The 19,838-nt window shown below is 35.6% G+C and overlaps 1 protein-coding gene across 13 annotated transcripts in view; it reads right to left on the bottom strand.

Annotated features, from left to right (window-relative positions):
* MYCBP2 (MYC binding protein 2) overlaps nucleotides 1-19,838 on the bottom strand; it is a 266,977-nt gene that overhangs the window by 129,320 nt on the left and 117,819 nt on the right. For all 13 annotated transcript variants that reach the window (XM_081214828.1, XM_081214825.1, XM_081214831.1 and 10 more), the window contains 11 exons: nucleotides 19,523-19,676; nucleotides 16,492-16,664; nucleotides 15,471-15,596; nucleotides 15,256-15,383; nucleotides 11,791-11,882; nucleotides 9,693-9,827; nucleotides 8,055-8,138; nucleotides 6,776-6,872; nucleotides 3,337-3,529; nucleotides 2,539-2,813; nucleotides 991-1,212 (listed from right to left, as the gene is read on the bottom strand). In XM_081214828.1, coding sequence (XP_081070954.1) covers nucleotides 991-1,212; nucleotides 2,539-2,813; nucleotides 3,337-3,529; nucleotides 6,776-6,872; nucleotides 8,055-8,138; nucleotides 9,693-9,827; nucleotides 11,791-11,882; nucleotides 15,256-15,383; nucleotides 15,471-15,596; nucleotides 16,492-16,664; nucleotides 19,523-19,676 — 1,679 coding nt within the window. The remainder of the gene's footprint in view (nucleotides 1-990; nucleotides 1,213-2,538; nucleotides 2,814-3,336; nucleotides 3,530-6,775; nucleotides 6,873-8,054; nucleotides 8,139-9,692; nucleotides 9,828-11,790; nucleotides 11,883-15,255; nucleotides 15,384-15,470; nucleotides 15,597-16,491; nucleotides 16,665-19,522; nucleotides 19,677-19,838) is intronic.

A 19,838-nucleotide genomic window follows, 5' to 3' on the forward strand; every position in this document is an offset into this window, starting at 1 on the left:
ATTTTTCATGGCTGGTAGAACCATATTCTATCAAGTTGATATATCCAAATTCAACTATTTCACTTAAACAAGGTTAGTAGGTTGCCTCACAGTCTCACCAGCACAGGAGCTTTATAAGAGAAAAAATTTATTTGTCCTAATTTTTTACAAATATATTGATACCTTGATAGAACTTTCACCCTCATTTAATTACTAGTAAGGCTGAAAATTTTCCCATGCTGCCTTAGTCTCTAAATTCCCTCTTATATTTACTTTTATTATTTCTACTGGGATACTACAAAGGTATTATATTAACTGCAAATTTTCTTCCCATTCTGCTATTGTCCTGTTTTGTTGCTGTATGTCACTGAAATTTTTCTCATAATTTTTCTGTTTCTTCAGTCAACAGAAAATTGCTACTGTACACTAATTGGGATAACTGTTCTATTTTCTACTCTTCTTTTGCTTTAATTTTAAAGATTACTTCTCATCAAACTTGTTAGCAATTATATGTGGTTTTCATGTGTATTTTTCTCCACAATGCTTTCTAATAAACCAGAAGACTTACTAAACAATGTTTCCTATGACTATTGTTTTATAATACTTATCTTAACATACCAAAATGTTATAAAAAATAGTTTTAAAAATTATTTCCCTAAAATTCTATCTTGGCAATCTAAAATACTATATTAGAATATAAAAGTGTGCTTATAGTATCTGCAACTTTTAAAATGGTTTCAGCAAAAAACAAACATACAGGAATTTATCTCATAACTCTATCAAGTTCTTTATGGGTTAGGGATCATTTAAAATGAAAAATTAGAGAAAAAAGATTGCTCATTTACAGGTAAACAGAGAAAATTTTTTTTCTTAATTTTAACTCTTCTTGTAAAACTCATAATTATTTGGTAAATATACATACTGATACAGAAGAATAAGCACCAAGCTAGGTATGTCTCCATTTACAGTTTTATTGCTTCAATATAAAAGATATTTCAGAAAAAGACCTACCTGGCTGAGTTTTTCCATGTGTGCTACCAGAAGGGGAAAACGGTGAACCAGTGTTGAGTCATTCTCTGTGCTAACTTGTTTAACAATTGATCGTAGCAGTACTTCTCCATCATATGCAATAGGGAAGATAGAAGTCAGCTTAACAGACGTGTGACACAGAGCTGACATCACAGCTGCAAGGAGCCGGCTACTTGATGTCTTGAAGTTTGCCTCTTGAATATCCTTTTAAAAAACAAAAATATACACCCCACTAAAGAAATACTGCATCAATATAATCCAAGTTTTTGGATATATAAAAGATAAACAACCTTTTAGTGATCTTTCCTATTTCATTCCTGATAATGGTATTTTGTGTTTTTTCCTTCTCTCTTATCTCTCAATCAGACTTCCTAGGAGTTTTAAAATTTTTGTTTTATTTTCAAAGAACCAACTTTTGACTTTGCTAATATTCTCTATTTTCTATTTCATTGATTTTGACTCTTGATTATTTTGATCCTTTCCTTATTACTTTCTTCTTACATTAGGTTTGATTTGCTCTTCTTCTGGCTTCTTAAAGTAGAAATTTAGATCACTGATTTTAAACTTTTCTTCTTTGCTAGTAGTATAAGCATTTAAAAATACAAATTTTTTCTCTAAGCAACACATTGGCTACTTCTCATAAATTCTGATATATTTTTATCTTCAGTGGAAAAATTTCTAATTTCCTTTGGAATTCTTCTTTGATTCACTGGTTACTCAGAAGTGTTTTCTATTTTCCAAATATTTGGTGTTTTCCTTGATATATTTTGCATTTAATTTTTAATTTACTTCTATTGTGGTCTGAAAACATTTTCTTTAAGATTTTAATCTTCTGAACTTTACTAAGACTTATTTTATGACCTGGCATGTAATATACCTTTGTGAACATAATACGTATACTTGAAACAAAAATGTATACTGAACTTGCACATTCTTTTCCATAAATGTCAGTGAGGCCAAAGTGGTGGACAGTGTTCAAATCTTCTGTATTCCAACTGGTATTTTTGGTCTAGTTGTTCTATTAATTACTGAAAGAGTTCTACGTTCTATTAATTACTGATAGTCACCAACTATCAACGTGAATTTGTCTACTTCTCCTTTTAGTTCTGCCAGTATTTTGCTCAGGGGTTTTGAAACTCATTTGGGGCATACACATTCATGAGGGTTGCAGTTTCCTCATGAGTACATGAATAATGCTAGCATGCAAATTCATTCGCAGCTCTCTCTCCTGACTGTTTTGGAGATATGGGAGTGGCAGGGGCTACCATGAACTGTCCTTGCTCTCACTTATAGATTCAAAGAACAACCCAGCAGCTATACAACGTGCCTGCCAATTTTATAATTAAGAAATAATAAGGCAAACAGAAAAAGTGTTTTTAACTTTAATTATTTAAGTCACATATACCAAACTGATTTCTTAATTTACCTTTTATACAAGTTAAAAAGATTGAGGTAACTGAAATATATTTTCTTGGAAAGTATTAAGTAGCATAACATATTTTCAACTGACATTTAACAAACTTAAATTACCTGATCCAAACAATTCAGTAGATCACAAAGGCAAGCCCACTGTAAGGCAGGAGTCGGGTAGAAAGAATGAAAACAGGCAGTAAAGGTATTATGACACTCCTGAAGGACAGCTTCTAGGAGAGTCAAGGGTTGACTGAGATATCCTTGGGGATCATTATCCAACTTCACCATGCAGTGATCAACTCCTTCTGACAAAATTTTTCTTAGCAAAGTTCTGGTTTTTCCAATACATTCTGCTAATTTGCTAGTTTCTTCTACAACAGCTTTTCCTGCAGCTTTAAGAGAACAAAGCGGATTGCTAATTAAACAGAATAATAAATATGTATGAAAACATTCAATACAATTCAAGTAATTTCCTATATGGCTAAAAATCATATAAGTATTCATAACCTAGGAATGAAACAATATAGAGATTATGTGTGGTCCAAAATTATTTCTTTTTAAATAGGACTCTAAATGGGAAAAAAAAAAAAAAAACCCTGCACAGGTTTCAGCATTTAAGTCCAAACCAGTCGTTCAAAATATTTCTATCTGACAGAATCTGTTTATAGCAACACCTTATTAGAGTATTTAACGTTAGTCTAACATGACTTTTTGTTATCAGAATGACATGTAATCTATTATATTCTTTATAAGTAAATATATAAGCATCACAGCAAGCCCAGTTTCTCCCCTCAATTCAGGAGCAGGATAAATAAAGGCAGCTGGGGATCTTAAACTTTTGGTAATCTCTATATAAACCTTCTCAATGTCTCAAAACATTTTTTCCTCAAAAGTCATTTAAAAAATGTATCATACCTGACACTGGGTAAATTTCGCAGGTATAGACACGCAATAACCTCAGACAACAGGTACCCACAAAGCGTAGTCTTTCTAAATCTAGAAGTGTGGCTGTAAACTGGAATCCTTTTAATCCTCTTAGTTCTTCAACTCCTAAGACTAAGGTGGTCCAGCTCCAGTGAAGAATACTCAACAATGACTCAAAACATTCCTAATCCAGAATATGAAAAAATAGATAACAATTAGTTCAAATGGTACCATAGGTTGAATCAAATGGAAAGATGACATTCAACTTGAAAAGTTTACTTTGAAGTTTGTACTGAGTTTTGGTAGCCCAAATAATAGACATTCTATTAGTTCATTCATTACATTACCATTAGGAATATCTTTGACAAAAAAGGTAAAGTAGTTAGGCATCTATAAAAACAACATTCTTCAATATTTACCTATTTAAAAATACATTTTTAAGTTAAAGAAGTTAAAAAACTTTTTAAGTTTTAAGTTGCTACCAACCTATCTAGTTTATCATATAAATAAAGTAAAAAAAGAAAAACACTTATAAACACTTATAAACATGTTTACTTGAAAGAAAAATTAAACTCTATATTGTCAATGTAGTATTATGTATATAAACTAAAAGTATTTTAAGCATTTTAATAATCTTTGAATATAATAAAGTATTCCAGTATTAGATATCAGTGACAATAACAAGTAAGTTATTTTTTGTCTACATATTAAATTTTACAATACAAACTATAGCCAAATCTTGATAAACAAGTTAACAGAAGTTTTAAATTGACTAGAAAATACAAAAACACACTTATTTGGATCTTTAAAAATTCTAGAATATGAGTTTAGGGTGGTGAGCATCCCTTGCCATTCTAGTTGGCCTGTGGGTTTTATCATGCTTATGATGACAGATACTTGATGAATCTCAAAGTAAAGCACTTATTCCCTCATCTCCACCAAATATCAGTCCTCTGGTGTGGCAAAACCAAGAATAAAGGTCTGTACTTTAACACTGTAAAGAAGTGAATGAGTAAGTTTCTTATACAAAGATTACAGTTACCTAATGACCACAAAATCACTTAGACATAAATATAAAAGAATTACTACACACAGATAAAAGAGATCACTGAAAAAGACATAACAGAGGCAAAGATACTTATTTGGATCAAAAGATACCAAACTGATCTTAATACTAAAAGGATGCCAAGGTACCAAGGAGCCAAAGCTCTTAAGAGCCTCTTATTCAAAGCACACCCTCTGTTGGAAGATGAATTTGACATGATATATCAAAATTTAAATGAGCCCACCTCCAGTAGAAATATTCACAGAAGTACGCAAGTATCAAAGACACATATGTACAGACATGGATATACAGTCGGTCCTCTGTATTCACAGGTTTTGCATCTGCAGATTCAACCAACCAGGGATCGAAAATATTCAGAAAAGAAAAAGTTCCAGAAAGTTCCAAAAAGCAAAACTTGAATCACTGCCAGCTATTTACATAGCATTTATATTGTATTAGGTATTATATGTAAGCTGGAGATGATTTAAAGTACACAGGAGGATGAGTGTAGGTTATATGCAAGCACTGTGCTATTTTATATAATGGACTTGAGCATCCAGGAATTTTGGTATCTGAGGAATTGTGAGGAACCAGTTCCTCCTCAAATACCAAGGGACAACTGTAATAGTGAAAAATGAGAAATAAACAGTCCTCTGGTAGGAATAGAACTGGATAAATTAGAGTACACCATTCTACGGAATACTAAGCAAACATTAAAAATATTCAGATAGAGCCAAATGTATTAACATGGAATATAGCCGTAGTGTATTTGATGAAATTTTTATCATTAATCCAGAGAAAACCATAATTCGAAAAGATATATGTACCCCAATGTTCACAGCAGCCCTAGTGCTGCTATTACAGATGAACGGATAAAGAAGGAATGGAATAGAATGGAATGGAATGGAATGGAATATTACTCAGCCATAAAAAAGAATGAAATAATGCCATTTGCAGCAACATGGATGGACCTAGAGATTGTCATACTAACTGAAGTAAGTCAGACAGAGAAAGACAAATATCATATGATATTGCTTATATGTGGAATCTAAAAAAAAAAAAAGGATACAAATGAACTTATATACAAAACAGAAACAGACCCATAGACATAGAAAACAAACTTATGGTTACCAAAAGGGAAAAGGGGAGAGGGATAAATTAGGAGTTTGGGATTAGCATATACACACTACTATATATAAAATAGATAACCAACAAAGACCTACTGTATAGCACAGGGAATATACTCAATATTTTGTAAGAACCTGTAAGTGAAAAGAATCTAAAAAAAAATATGTATATATATATAAAACTGAACCACTTTGCTCTACATCTGAAACTAACACAGCATTGTAAATCAGCTATAATTGAATAAAAAAAAAGAAAAGAAAAATCATGTCATTTGTGAAGTGTTTTACTACCACCACTAAAAAAAAAGAAATTTTTAAAAAGTAATAGGCAGAACTTTAAGCATGATCAAAAACAAACAAGAAGACTGTACAGCATACAGTAAACAGAGACTAATAAATTTGTTTATGTACAAAAAATAGTCTGGAAGAATATACATCCGAATGGAAACAGCAGTTATATATGGTGATAAAAGGGTGATGGGAAAAGAACTTCAATATAATTTTAGTATAGTTTTAACCCTATTCCCACCAGGGATGTGTATTAGTTTTGTGGTTTAAAAAAAAAACTAAGAAAAAAAGCATTCTCCCTATGCATTTTACTAACATGACAGACTACAAGCTACATTAATAAATCACATTCATATAGAGCCTTACAAATTAAATAGAATTTTTATATCCCTTAACTCAGAAATTCATAATGATGCTATGATATAGTCGAGATAACCTTCCTAAGAGTCCTCAACTAACAAATGAAAGAGCAAGAATTTAATCCAGACTTCCTGAGCTGAAACACCATGGTGTTTCAATTACATCTTATTGGCTTTCCATTCTACACTGGTAACCCCAATGGCATCATGTCTTTAAATGTACGAAGGGGATGGTCAGGTAACTCAACAAAGTCCCTAGTTAGATATACGACCCTTCTACTTAATTCTTTAGCATTAAAGTAACATTCTTGGTTAATATCACTCAACTTTTCCTTCACTTTCTAACTCCTACAGCATGTGTTCATACATAATTTATAAGAAAATTCATCATGTATTTCAGAAATAGCAAGGTATGTTAAAATCAGTCAACAACTCTATTTTCCATTATTTAAATGTGCATATTCTTTGGCCTGGGATGTCAAAGCTAATATAAACAAAGCTGAATTATAAAGCTCTGCTAAGATAAACTCTTAGAAAAGTGGCTAAGTGCTAAACATCAAAACAAAACTCAGCACTGGACAGAAAAGCTGAAATTTTAAAAAATGGCTTACCACTGAGACAGTTCTTGCAAAAGATCTCTTTAAAATATGTACAGGTTCACTGGTTTGCTGTTTGCCTTTTGAAGCGCTGCCATCACTGGTTGGAAGTCTGAAGGTAGCATACACACATAAATTTATGTTGGAAAGTCCACAGACATTTTTCTTCTCAAATATACATTTTTGCAATGGCAAAACAAATTAAACACTTAAGCATTTTCGTTAGGCAAAATCCCAATATGGGGCTTTTTACAAACATTTTCCAATGCTAAGCAAAATTTTTAGCACATAAGTACCTCATCTTCTAAATCTCACCTTTGTAAGACTGGGTAGTAGAAACTCTCTTCTCTTACTAGACAATGTTATGTAACTTATGTTCTCTAGTAATGTTACTATTAAATGCTACCATTAAAGCGTTACTCAACCACTGTACCCAGGAGTAGTCCAAGCAACTTGCTATGTTCATAATACTACATATTACAAATACTGACTATAGCAGATTGTATAAAAACAAACAAAAATATTATCTTGGAAAAAGTGAGGTTATACCATCTAGATTCTTCAAGATATTAGTATAAAAGATATAGAAGACAGAGAATCACTGTTCTAAAGGTATTGCCTTTGATTTTTACTATTTAAAGAATGCCATTTTTTAGTGAGGGTTTATATCTATTTAAATTCTTTAATCTAAAAATTATTGCAGTAATCACCTAGATATAGATGGGCACACACATAGGCATTGTTCCCATATATGTCTCAATTACCATGAAGTAATTAAAATTCTTAAATAATGTTAAAATATAATAGTATTATCATATGAGCAAGTTATTGTTTGATATTTTAATTAAAGGTGGAAATTTTTCAGCAGTAAGGGATTTTCCAATTCATTCCATCACAAGATGAACAAGAAATAAAAAACTGTAGAAAAAATCAACCAGGCCTACATCTAAAATCCCCAACTAACACTCAGATTTCATTTCTCTAAGACAAATTTTATTAATTTAAAGTTTAAAACATTCTGAAATTGGTAAGAAAATCAATAGATTTAAAAAATAAGTTATTAAAATACTGTTATAGGCATAATACAGATAATCTGAGTCATTAGAGATATTTTATTAAAATTAACTTGAGGTAAAAAAATGTTAAAAAATATACAAAACATAAATTAACTGTTTTTATTAAATGTAGCTAAATGCTTCAAATAATTTCTCCCTTATTATGCCATATATTTTACAATGATCCTAGCTCATTATATTAAAGGAATAAACCATGTTAATTATAAATACGTAAATACCTGTATAATAATTGAGGTATCTGACCAGCGTTAACATCTGTACCATTATTTGATTTCTTTGAACTCTTAAATTGGAAAACAACCCTAAGAAGAGAAAAAATAACAATGTAACCAAAAACAACACTATTCAAGAATCATGCTTTCAAATCTTACATTACTGAAGAGAGATTCATTCTTCAAGGACAAAAATACACGTAAAAAGACACTTCTGATTTTAATTCTAGCTCTGAATGCCTTAATGGGTTAAATGAAAGAGTTGAAACTGATTGGGAGCTCCTAGGTGAGTAGCTGCTATGCTCCCTCCCTCCTGGTTAAAACTCAACTTTAACCAGAACAATAAGCTTTTAACAAAGTATTTCAACTTACAGTTTAAAATCTGATTAAATAGATATAACATAAACTTTAGCTTCAAAATGCTATGATAGGGCTTCCCTGGTGGCGCAGTGGTTGAGAGTCCGCCTGCCGATGCAGGGGACACGGGTTCGTGCCCCTATCCCGGAGGATCCCACATGCCGCGGAGCGGCTGGGCCCGCGAGCCATGGCCGCGGAGCCTGTGTGTCCGGAGCCTGTGCTCCGCAACGGGAGAGGCCACAGCAGTGAGAGGCCCGCGTACAGCAAAAAAAAAAAAAAAAAATGCTATGATATTCCAAGGTTGAATGAACTGTATATGGGAATCATACAGTCCAGGATCAAAGCAGTCGCCTCAGTTCTACCGTACAATCTTAGAGTAAGCTGAAAAGGATACGTTACAACAATAGACTTAATTTATCTTCAGCATTCTACTTGAACATTCAGGAACACAGAATTCACCTCATAAATCAGTCTGCTCTTTTTCTGGTCAGCTCTCTTATGAGCTGAATGAAACTATATGAAATATATGATTACATAACTCCTACCCATTTCAAACAGTTTATGCTCAAGAAGAATAAAGAATAAATTGAACTTCTCTTGCACATGAATCAGAGTACAGAGTATAGAGAAGGCTGGACTTAGAGTCAAGAAACTCCAGGTCCAGATTTGGTTCTGCCACACAGTAGCCATACAGTTTGATGCAAATCATTTCACCTTTTGTCTCTCTATTCCCGAGTGTAAAAACGGGGCTAATAACCACTTCACAAAGTTACTGAGGGCGTCAAACAAGATAATATAAATGAAGGTATTTTATGAACTGGGAAGTGCTCTATACTTGAAATTTAAACGGTAAATTTCCCTTTACATTTTATTAAACCTATCACATCTCATATCATTAAGGCCTTGCAATTTATAAAGTATTTTCATGAGCACTGCCCAATTTTATGGCATGTATATATTTCTTTTTCATGGTTTCCAAACTCCCTATCCTTGTCATTTTCCTCTGTATAATTTCTAATTTTGCAAACAAGCTTTTAAACAAGGTAACATCCAGAAATACACACAAATGCCAACTGACAAGAGCAAAGAATACCAGTTCTATTATCTCCACATTCTGTCTTACCTTAATTTGGCATGCGATTATACGAATTTAATTTTTAGCAGGTCATATTATGCTCTAGACCTACAAAGATTTTTTACTCTACTAAAAGACCTCTGAGCTTTCAAAACAATATTCCACTAACAAAAATGGGAGTTGCTTAAGGAATACTTAAACATTCTGCTTACCCATCATCTGTGGTAATAGAAGCTTGTCCATGAGATCCACAGTCACTGCTGGGTCCTGACACTCGAGCCCAGGCTACATACCACCAGCCAGCTTGCAGGAGGACTGGTTCATCAAACATCATTGCATATTTTTCTCTAAGAGGAAAATTAACATATCAAAGACAATGCCTTTGTACTCCTCTGTTACATACATTTATTTTTTTAAATTCTTTATAAACAAAACATGAAATACACTGTATTATTATAAGATTCTTGTCAAACAACATTAAAAAACCTCTATTTTAAAAAGTTTGGACAAGAACACAAAGAATAGTTACTGGTACTACAGTGATGGCATTACATTTCTTCCTCCTCATCTTGAGTTCTAAAACTTGCTTAAATGTTATAAAGTTTTCATACTAATATAAGACAATTTTTTTAACTGTTGTTAAAAAAAATGCCAGCTTTGTTGGAAAACTTTGAACTTTAAAGTTCATGTATTCAGTTAAAGTCTTTCGAGAGCTCTAGAGTCAGATGGCCTGAGTTCAAGGCCTGACTTTGTAACTCGCTAGCTGGGTGACCTTGGGGAAGTTACTGCTACATCTTCTTTGTGACTTAAGTTTCGTCATCTGAAAATAGGATAAAAACAATATCTAGCTCATAGGCTAGGACTGTTCTGGGAATTGAGTTTAGACAAAGTGTTTGGAACTGAGCCTGTCACACAGTAACTACACAAAAAGTTTATTAAATTAGGAGGAGAGAAAACACATGTATACAAATAAGGGCATCTGATAAAGATATAGCCAAGTTACAAAGTTCTAGGTAATAGTGGAAGGAGTGCATATTGCTTGTAGCTGGTACAGAGAGAAGAATAAAGATGTTGAGGAAGGGGAAGACTGTCATGAACAGATCGGCAGGGGTCTGAAAGTACAAAACGGGGTCTGGAAGTGGCCAGGTGTCCAGTTAGGTTAAAGCACTGAGACAGATATAGAAAAGTAGTAGGTGGAAAGTTTAAAAAGACGCTGTGAAAGATTGTGGAAGGCCTTTAATACCAGCCTTAGGGATCTGGGCTTTGTTAGGAGGCAAATGAAGAAAATCTAGATGATTCTCTATACATAAAACCATACACTGTATTTTTGACTCACACAATCATACGCTCAAAAAAGTGATAACAATGGCATCTTAAGGCTTTGTTAAAAATTAATTAATCAATTAACTTTCCTGAAATTGCCCTAATCCTCATTTGTGTATAACATTAAGAAGTTACTGAAACAGTATCTCCTGATATTGGTTAATGCCTAAAGTGAAGAAACAGTCAAATTTTTCTTTAGGTTTACTATTTTGTTCTCAAAAGTATTTGTCTGTTAAAAGTAAACTCAATGCCTTACTACCATTTTCAGAAAATATACATTTTCATTAACAAAAAGCTTATGAATGCCACAGAAGGTTTTCTTAATGTAGCTATCATTGGGAAAGACAGCATACCACCATTATCATGAAGTCCAAATCCGTTCTTTTTCTCATCATAATATTCCCTGATTCAAATCACTAACTTGTCATAACAGTCTTGAGATAATTCTTAAAATCTAAGTCTCTTCATTATTTAACGAACCTTCATAAATAAACATCCTGATTCTGGTTACCTCCTGAGAGGTTTCAGTAAAGCTGGCCACCTCTCCAAGCATGTTATAATCAAGCAAATACTATAGGCTTGGTGTCAGAGCATACAGGTGATTTGAAGTACGACCCACTATGACTATTTGACACAGTATACATAACGTTACCGGTAGTAAATAATTGTACTGCATCACTAGAACACTAGCATATATGGTGTTCTCTAAGTGATGCATGAAAATATGTGTGCAAAATATATGTATATTTCCATCTTCAATGTAGAAACTGTCAATTTATCTTGTGAAATACAAATATGAAGGATACTATTAGTTTTAATGTAGCACTGTTAAAAGCAACAGTTATGTTACCTAGTATATAATTTAGTTTCTTAAGCATCTGATCACAGATTATTTAAAACTTTCTCTTTAAGTTGCGTTATTCACTTATAATAAATATGTCATGTTAAGTATGCAAGGATTACAGTGAATACTGAAGAAATCTTTACCTAGCAGCACAGTCATAAGCCAACACATCAGTCTCTGCAAGAAGGTCTCCATCAGTTTCATGATCTCCTCCATCAGGACCTAACTCAAACAGCTGGGGAGAGGAGAAAAACATAGTGTGCCCAGTCACTCAGTCATGCAGGTCTGCTGAATAATATGTTTATAATTTTGTGTCTCCAGTATATGCTGGACACTACAGAATGTAAAAGAGTACCTGCTTTTAAAAAAATGTTATTAGTGAAATGTACAAATCTATATATCTAAGTTAAGAAACACATGTCTTATGGTCTGTATTAACCTCAGTTTTCCTTATTTTATATATTCGCCTACTTATAGCAAATGCTCCAAAAATGTTCTGTACCAGATATAAACATCTGAAGGTGAGAGAACTCTAAGTTCTAAGTGAGCTTCCAAATGTAGTAGAATTTTGCTTCAACACATAACTAGCTGTGAGATCCTAGGACCCAGTTTCCTCATCCATTAAAGGGAGATGGACACTAGCAGTGCCTACTTCATTGTAATTGTGAGAATTAAGTGAAACGATACTTGTGGAACACTTAGAAAAATACCCAGTGGGGGAAAAAAAAGGCTAGAAAAATAGTAGCTGAGGAATAATAGAAGGAGAGGATCCTTAAGAAAACGGGTAACAAAAAATAGCTCAAATGGCATGGGAAAAGGAGATAGAAAGAGTAAGGGGGAAAAAAACAGTTATAAAAAAGGGGGAGGACCGCAGAGGACAGGAAAAGAATAAAAGAAGATATCCAATAGGAAAAGTTATGAAATTAAGTGAAAGTAAATGAGAATTATGAGGAAGGGATCTTTTCTTTTAAAAAAATGGACTAATACATATTTTTAAAATCCTTATTTCTCTTGACGATTATAGTAGGTGAACTACAAGAAAGGTGAGTAAAAGCCTAAGAAGGAAGAGACAGGGACATTAAAACTTACTGGACAATTACTCTGTTCGAGGTCTCCATTTTTCAACTATATATGCTAATAGTCTAAAAATCTGTCTCCACCTCAGATCCTAGTCTGCGCCTGGGATTCCCCGGGCAGCTCAACCTCCCCAGTTGTAAGGTGACTCATCTCTCCTGCCTCCTGCCTTCCCGGCTCTGATTAACGGCACTATCATTCACCTACTCACTCAGATTAAAAACCCTGGGAGAATCCTTTTTTCCAAATCTCTCCACCAGCACTGTATCTCTCCTATTGCTGGTACCAAAGCTTGTCAGTGCAACCAGTGTTAGCAGTGTTACGAGCTGGAAGAGTTCAATATGAACTAATTAGTTCTTCTCTCCATTCTCTCCTTGCTCTAACCCATACTCCACAAAGTTAAGGGTTTTTGCTTTTCTTGAATAACCCACAGCAGTCTTTTTAAAATGAGTATCTGATTAGAATACTTCCTTAATCTAAAAGTCTTCAATGGTTTCTCTTCTTCTTTGAGCATGATATAAAGGTCCTTAAATGATTTGCCCCTAACTTGGCTCCCCTGTTTATGTTCAACAAATAATTTTGAACACATACTGTGTGCCAGGCAGGGTTCTAAGAACCGGGCATACCGGGGTGAACAATGCAAACAAAAAAGAGGGGCGGGGGGGCTACTGGAAGTAAGTCTGTGGTAAGGGAGAGGATTTACAGTTTTAAATAGGCTCACCAAGGAGTCACGATCTTAAGGTAAAGAGGAAGTGAGCCTTGCAGGTATCAAGAGTGAAGAGCTGCCGTCAGAGGGAGTAAGTAGCAAGTGTGAAGGTCCTGAGGTCTGACTATGCCTGGCACGTGTGAGGAACAAGGGTCGGTCAGTATGGCTAGGTCAGAGTGAAGCAACTAGTATAACATAAGGTCAGAGTGGTGATGGAAGTCAGTTCTGATGGTGCTTTGCAGGCCCTTGTAAGGCCCTGGTTTTTATTCTAATACTAGAAGACACTGCAGGAATCTGAACAGAGGAGTGGCATACCCTGGTGTACACTCTAAGAGCATCACTCTGCTATGTTGAGAACAGACCGAAGGGAGCAAGGACAGAAGCAGATACAAATTGGGAGGCTACTGTAATGCTCCAAGCAGCTGTGGTTTGGACCAACTTGGTACCAGGGGCAGTTTTTAGAAGTGGTTAGATCCTGGATTTATTTTCAAAGTGCAGCCAACAATATTTGCTGTGAGAGTGGATGTGGGGTGTGAAAGAAAGAGGGAAGGCAAGGATGACTCCAAGGTTTTTGGCCTAAGCAACTGGAAGAACGAAGTTAGCTCTATTCTGAGTCAGTTAACTGGGATGGGGAAGGACAAGAGAACAGCAGGTTTAGAGAGATGGTCAGAAGCCTAGTTTTGAGTATGTTGCATCCCAAATACCTGTTAGCTATCCACATGGAGATGCAGAGTAGGCAGTTGTATATATATCTTTGGAGGTCTATTAAGTGTGAGAGTGATAAGAGAAAAAATACTTAAAGCCGTAAGGCTGCATCACCGAGGGGGTGAGTAGACTTGAAAAAGACGTCCAAGACTGAGTTCCGGCACTGCCGCGTTTAGAGGTCGGGAAGATGATGAGTGGCCAGCAGGAGACTAAGAAGAGCGGCCAGGGAGATGGGAGGAAAATGAAGTGTGGTGTCCTGGGAGCCACGTGAAGAAACCATATCGAAGAAGAGCTTGACTGGATTAAATTCTGTAGACTGGTTAAGGAAGATAAGGACTGAGACTACAGCAGTATTTAACTGAGAATTTTTTTAAGAAGCCTGCTATTGAAATTAAGGCACAAACTACAGTTGTCTCTCTCACTTTAAGAGCAAAATCGGATAATGTGACAACAGAAAATTCAAGCTATTAGTGAATTTTCAAAGACTGAGCACATCCTTTGCTTATAACTGTTGCCCTTTCTGAGATGAATAGTGCAGTAAACTTAGGACTTCTGATTGTTTTTTGACTCTCTACCAGATGGAATCCATCCCCTTACTCACTTCATCCCTGGTCCCCATGCCTGTGGTGATGATGTCTGTTTACACAGTATTTGGCAGTAAAAATGCTAAAAACTTTTTAAAGCTACATCAGAATGCCCCTGCATCTTATCATTAAAACGGCTACAATGGGCTTCCCTGGTGGCGCAGTGGTTGAGAATCTGCCTGCCGATGCAGGGGACAAGGGTTCGAGCCCTGGTCTGGGAAGATCCCACATGCCGTGGAGCAACTAGGCCCGTGAGCCACAATTACTGAGCCTGCGCGTCTGGAGCCTGTGCTCCGCAATAAGAGAGGCCGCGACAGTGAGAGGCCCGTGCACCGCGATGAAGAATGGCCCCCGCTTGCCACAACTGGAGAAAGCCCTGGCACAGAAACGAAGACCCAACACAGCCAAAAATAAATAAATAAAATTAAAACGGCTACAAGAAAGTAGGCACATACAAAGGTGCCTTCTATAAAATAATAAATTAAGTCAAAATACTTATCTTCAAACACAAAAGGCAACAGTGCGAATGAACTGCTTACCTTAATTTTAGCGGTATATTCTCCTCTACCTCCAAACAGACCGAGACCACCAAGTAAAATGTCTGTGTCAGCACTAAAACGTATAGCTTCTACCGAGTGCGCAGAGTAACCCCAGCCTCCTCCATGACCTAAAAGATGCAAATGATAACTTATGCTTTAAAATATCCATACCTTTCATATATAAGACAATATTTCCTAAACATAAATATACATACTTTCAAACCTGTTTACTACACTATAATCTTCTTTGGAATAAACCTTCATTACTGCTTGAGTCTCCTCCTCTGTACTCGCAACACCCATCTTTAAATCCTGCATAGTTGCCAAGGTATCAAGACAACCTACAAGCAAACAAACAAAAATTCAACTCCCTAAATTAAAACTTCCCCGAGTACTTATAATATGAGATGCTGGAGGGGATAAATGAAAACAATAAATTCTGAATGTGCTCAACAAATGTATTCCAAGCTTTAACATTTCATGGAAGATACTTTTACAGCCAATAAAAATTACCCTCTGCCTGGGTAATTATCATATTTAAACATAAGCTATATGACAATGTTTCACACAAAACTATCTCTCTGAAAAGTTGGAATAGCTTAATCTTTGAGCCCCTACAAGGTTCTTCCTTTTATCAAACTCTCTGAATCACTTTAGATTGATTCTTAAAGTACTATTTGAGGAAGACACAGTAGCCTGAGATAACCTTAATCGGTGCTAATTTTGGATGTTTACAATGGCTACCAGATGTTGTAAAAGTGCTATGTCTCAAATCAATTAATTAGAAGTGAAGTTGATGTGCTGTGGAAAACTATTATGGAAGAAGAAACAGAAGCGGTAACTATAAAATTCATATCATATTTTACAGAATTTATTTTAAATAATGTATAAAAATTAAATATTATAATTATACATTTGAATATTTAACCTACATCACTAAAGTTTATATATTCAAGTTAAGCAAAAACATTATTTTACAAGATACATATTAGGAAAATTATATTCAGGGCTGCTTTATATTTGGGCATATATGAATCGTTCAGGTTGTTGGTGTAAGTCTGATGTACTGTTTTCTGTAGGGTAAACCTCTTAAAGTTAGAGGATTTAACTTATTTTGCACCTAGCATATTATTGTTTAACAAACATGACAGAATGATATACAAATATAAATACTCTTAAAAAAAATCCTCAGCACACATTAATGAAAATTAGCTGATCACCAAATACCAACCCTACCTAGAATGTGCAAAGCTGCATGAGACCGGGTGGTGAGAGCCCTTGATCCCGTTGGTAAGGCAAGTTCAGGACTTAGAATACTACATCGGGACTGCATGTCTGCTGCAGAGGGAAATCGGGCATCAGCAACCACTGCATTGTAACACCACAGTTCTCTAGTGTTTGGTCGAAACCTTGCAAGAAAGAGAATAATTACAGTATAATAAAACCCGTGAAGTATAATTGACAATACAAAGAGAATAATACGCCCAGCTTAAACAGGACAAAACGTAGCTCATGACTTTCCATATCTGAGCTAAAGATATAAATAAAGTGATTATGTCACTATAAATGAAATAATTCGAACAAAACAGTAATATAGATCACATTTCATGAATAACAGAGCAACAGTATACTTAAAAGTATAATGTGGGGCTTCCCTGGTGGTGCAGTGGTTGAGAGTCCGCCTGCCGAGGCAGGGGACATGGGTTCGTGCCCCGGTCCGGGAAGATCCCACATGCCGCGGAGCGGCTGGGCCCGTGAGCCATGGCCGCTGAGCCTGCGCGTCCTGAGCCTGTGCTCCGCAACGGGAGGGGCCACAACAGTGAGAGGCGCGCGTACCGCAAAAAAAAAAAAAAAAGGTATCAAACAATATAAACCAAACCTAATACTTGTGACCCATAGAGAAGGTTAGTGGGATTTGGTATGGGGGAAGAAAAAGATTTGGAGAAGGACATCATTTTTCCTGTTTGTATTTTTGCTTTGCTTTTTAAAAAATAACAACACAGATTCATGTGTTAGTTTTGTAAGTTTTGCAACGGGAAATAAAATTGCTATTAACATTTATCTGCTCTTTTCAAATGTTAAAAGTTTCTAATTGTTCAGGAGAAGTTATTGTTAAGAATACAAAAGGAGGCAGACTCAGGCCGGAAGGAAAGTCAAAGTAAGCTAATACTGAATCTGCAATGTCTGTGATAGCTGTAAAATGCACGTACCCTACTGAAAAACACAAAGGACACAAAGCAGCCAGAAGTCAGGATAAAGGAACAAACTCTCCACCTTCCAGCTGTTTTACTCAAACATAGGAGGAGACTGTCCTTCATCTTTTTTTTTTTTTTTTTTTTTTGCGATACGCGGGCCTCTCACTGTCGTGGCCTCTCGTGTTGCAGAGCACAGGCTCCGGACACACAGGCTCAGTGGCCATGGCTCACGGGCCTAGCCGCTCCGTGGCATGTGGGATCTTCCCGGACCGGGGCACGAACCCGTGTCCCCTGCATCGGCAGGCGGACTCTCAACCACTGCGCCACCAGGGAAGCCCTGTCCTTCATCTTTTAATCTCTGTTTTAGAATAAAGGGTAAATGATCAAGGACCTGGCAAGCATTTGAGATCATCTGTGCCCACTGCTACCACATGTGAAAAAGGCAAGGTTCAAGTAATCGGATACCGCACTTTGGAGTTCTGTTAAGACCCCAGGGAAATGATTCTAGTTATACTGTTAGAATCTACTTCTACTGTTCTCTCTAATTTAGAGAATGCATTTCTAATTTAGTAAATGTATCCAGAAACAAATTCCGTACTGTCAGTTTCTACTTTATCTTGTTAATTCAAATTTACTTCATTTAAAAATAAAACATATAAGGATCGTAGAAAATCAAACATCAATTGAAACCTAGGTCCAAACCAGAGCTTGCTCTTTGGTAACTAAGTCTCTTGTACATTGACTTCCAATCAGTAAATAATTGAGGACAATTCTATTTTTACATCATTTGTTTCTCTACCCCCTCTGTTCCACTGTGACCACTCTAATTCTGGTTCTCAGTACCTCATGTCTTCATAAGAATCACTATAACACGACTCACCTCTAGTCTCTTGTTATCTAATCTACCCTGTACATTGCTGCTAGGGAGACCTAAAAGCACTACTCAACTCAATTCTGGCCTCCAAGTCTTCCCACAAAATGCCCAAGTGAGATAGCAAGCTTGCGAGCAACCTGGGAAGCACTATAATTCCTTCACTAGGAATCAGGCCTCAGGACTGACAGAAAACATGGCCTTTTAAGACTGGGATGGCTGGTGGAAATGAAAGCAGGAATGGGCAGAAGAAAGAAGACAGAGGAAGTCTTCCCTCTCCTCACCCATGCCACTTCAACCTTTCCACTTACCTGGATTCCTACTAAGGCTGGCCAAATAAACAATGCAAGGGGGAAAAAAAGGTTAAGTCCTGTGATGAGCCACTCTGGTAAGGGCAGTGTACACGCCCTATGAGCATTCAAAGCGACAAATCTGAGGATAACTCTTTCCTTTACTCATTATATGTGTATAAAGCAGCATAATAAATTTTAAACAAGTTACAATATAATTTCTTGAATCGCCTGTGTACCTGTATCCATCTCTACATTTTTATAATTTCCAGAGTTTGATAACCCTGTATATTTCTCTACCAATATGGGGATTTTGTTACATACATTCCTAAAGGGCAAGCGCATTGATCATATTTATTCTGTATTGTCTTTGGCATAATTTCTTCTACATAGCTGGTAATGATTAGATATTTACGGGACCAGGAACTAGAGTGAATTCTATACAATACAGACAAGAATGCTGACCGACTAAAAATAATTAACAAGAGAACTCTTGAGAGTAAAATTTCTTATTATAATGAGAGTAGCAAAGCCTTCTACAGCACCTGCTATGTGCCTCTACCCTAAGTTCTCATAACAGCCTATAAGGTACCATTATTATACCTATTTTATAAATGACAAAAGTAAGGCACACAGAGTCAAAGTAACTTCTCCACAGCAACACAGAAAGCAAAGTGTGCAGCTGGAATAAACCTAGGCACTCTGGCTCAGAATTCATGCTTTTCACCACTACACTAAAGGTAGCAAGAGTAAAGGTCCCCAAGAGTCACTGCGATAGAAGTGTAGTTAACAGTTAAATAGGAGAGTTCTCATCTATGCAAAGTCTGCCTATACATGACTTTTATATTCCACAAAAGTACAATTTGATCCAAACTTATTTATTACTCTATTTTATAAACAGAGAAGCTTACCTCCAAATGACATCATACACAGGATCAAGACACACACCAAATCCTTGCAGATCCTCTTGTTCAGAGTCATTAAACGTTTTACAACTCCCATCCACTTTATTTATCAGAAGACACTTAAATGGAGGAGGTTCTGATATAGAAGCAGGTACCAAGCCTTAGGACAAAGTATTTATATATTTTAAAGATGCATTACCTTTTTATATTCCCCGAACTTATAAGATAAGCATTTCCTATAAGGTAAGTATTATTACTATCTCCATTTTACAGAAGAAGACACTGAGACTGAGGGATTTAAGTAACTAAAAACTTTTAAGTA

Source organism: Mesoplodon bidens (assembly GCF_964165515.1).
Source record: "Mesoplodon bidens genome assembly, chromosome: 17".
Classification (NCBI taxonomy): domain Eukaryota; kingdom Metazoa; phylum Chordata; class Mammalia; order Artiodactyla; family Ziphiidae; genus Mesoplodon; species Mesoplodon bidens.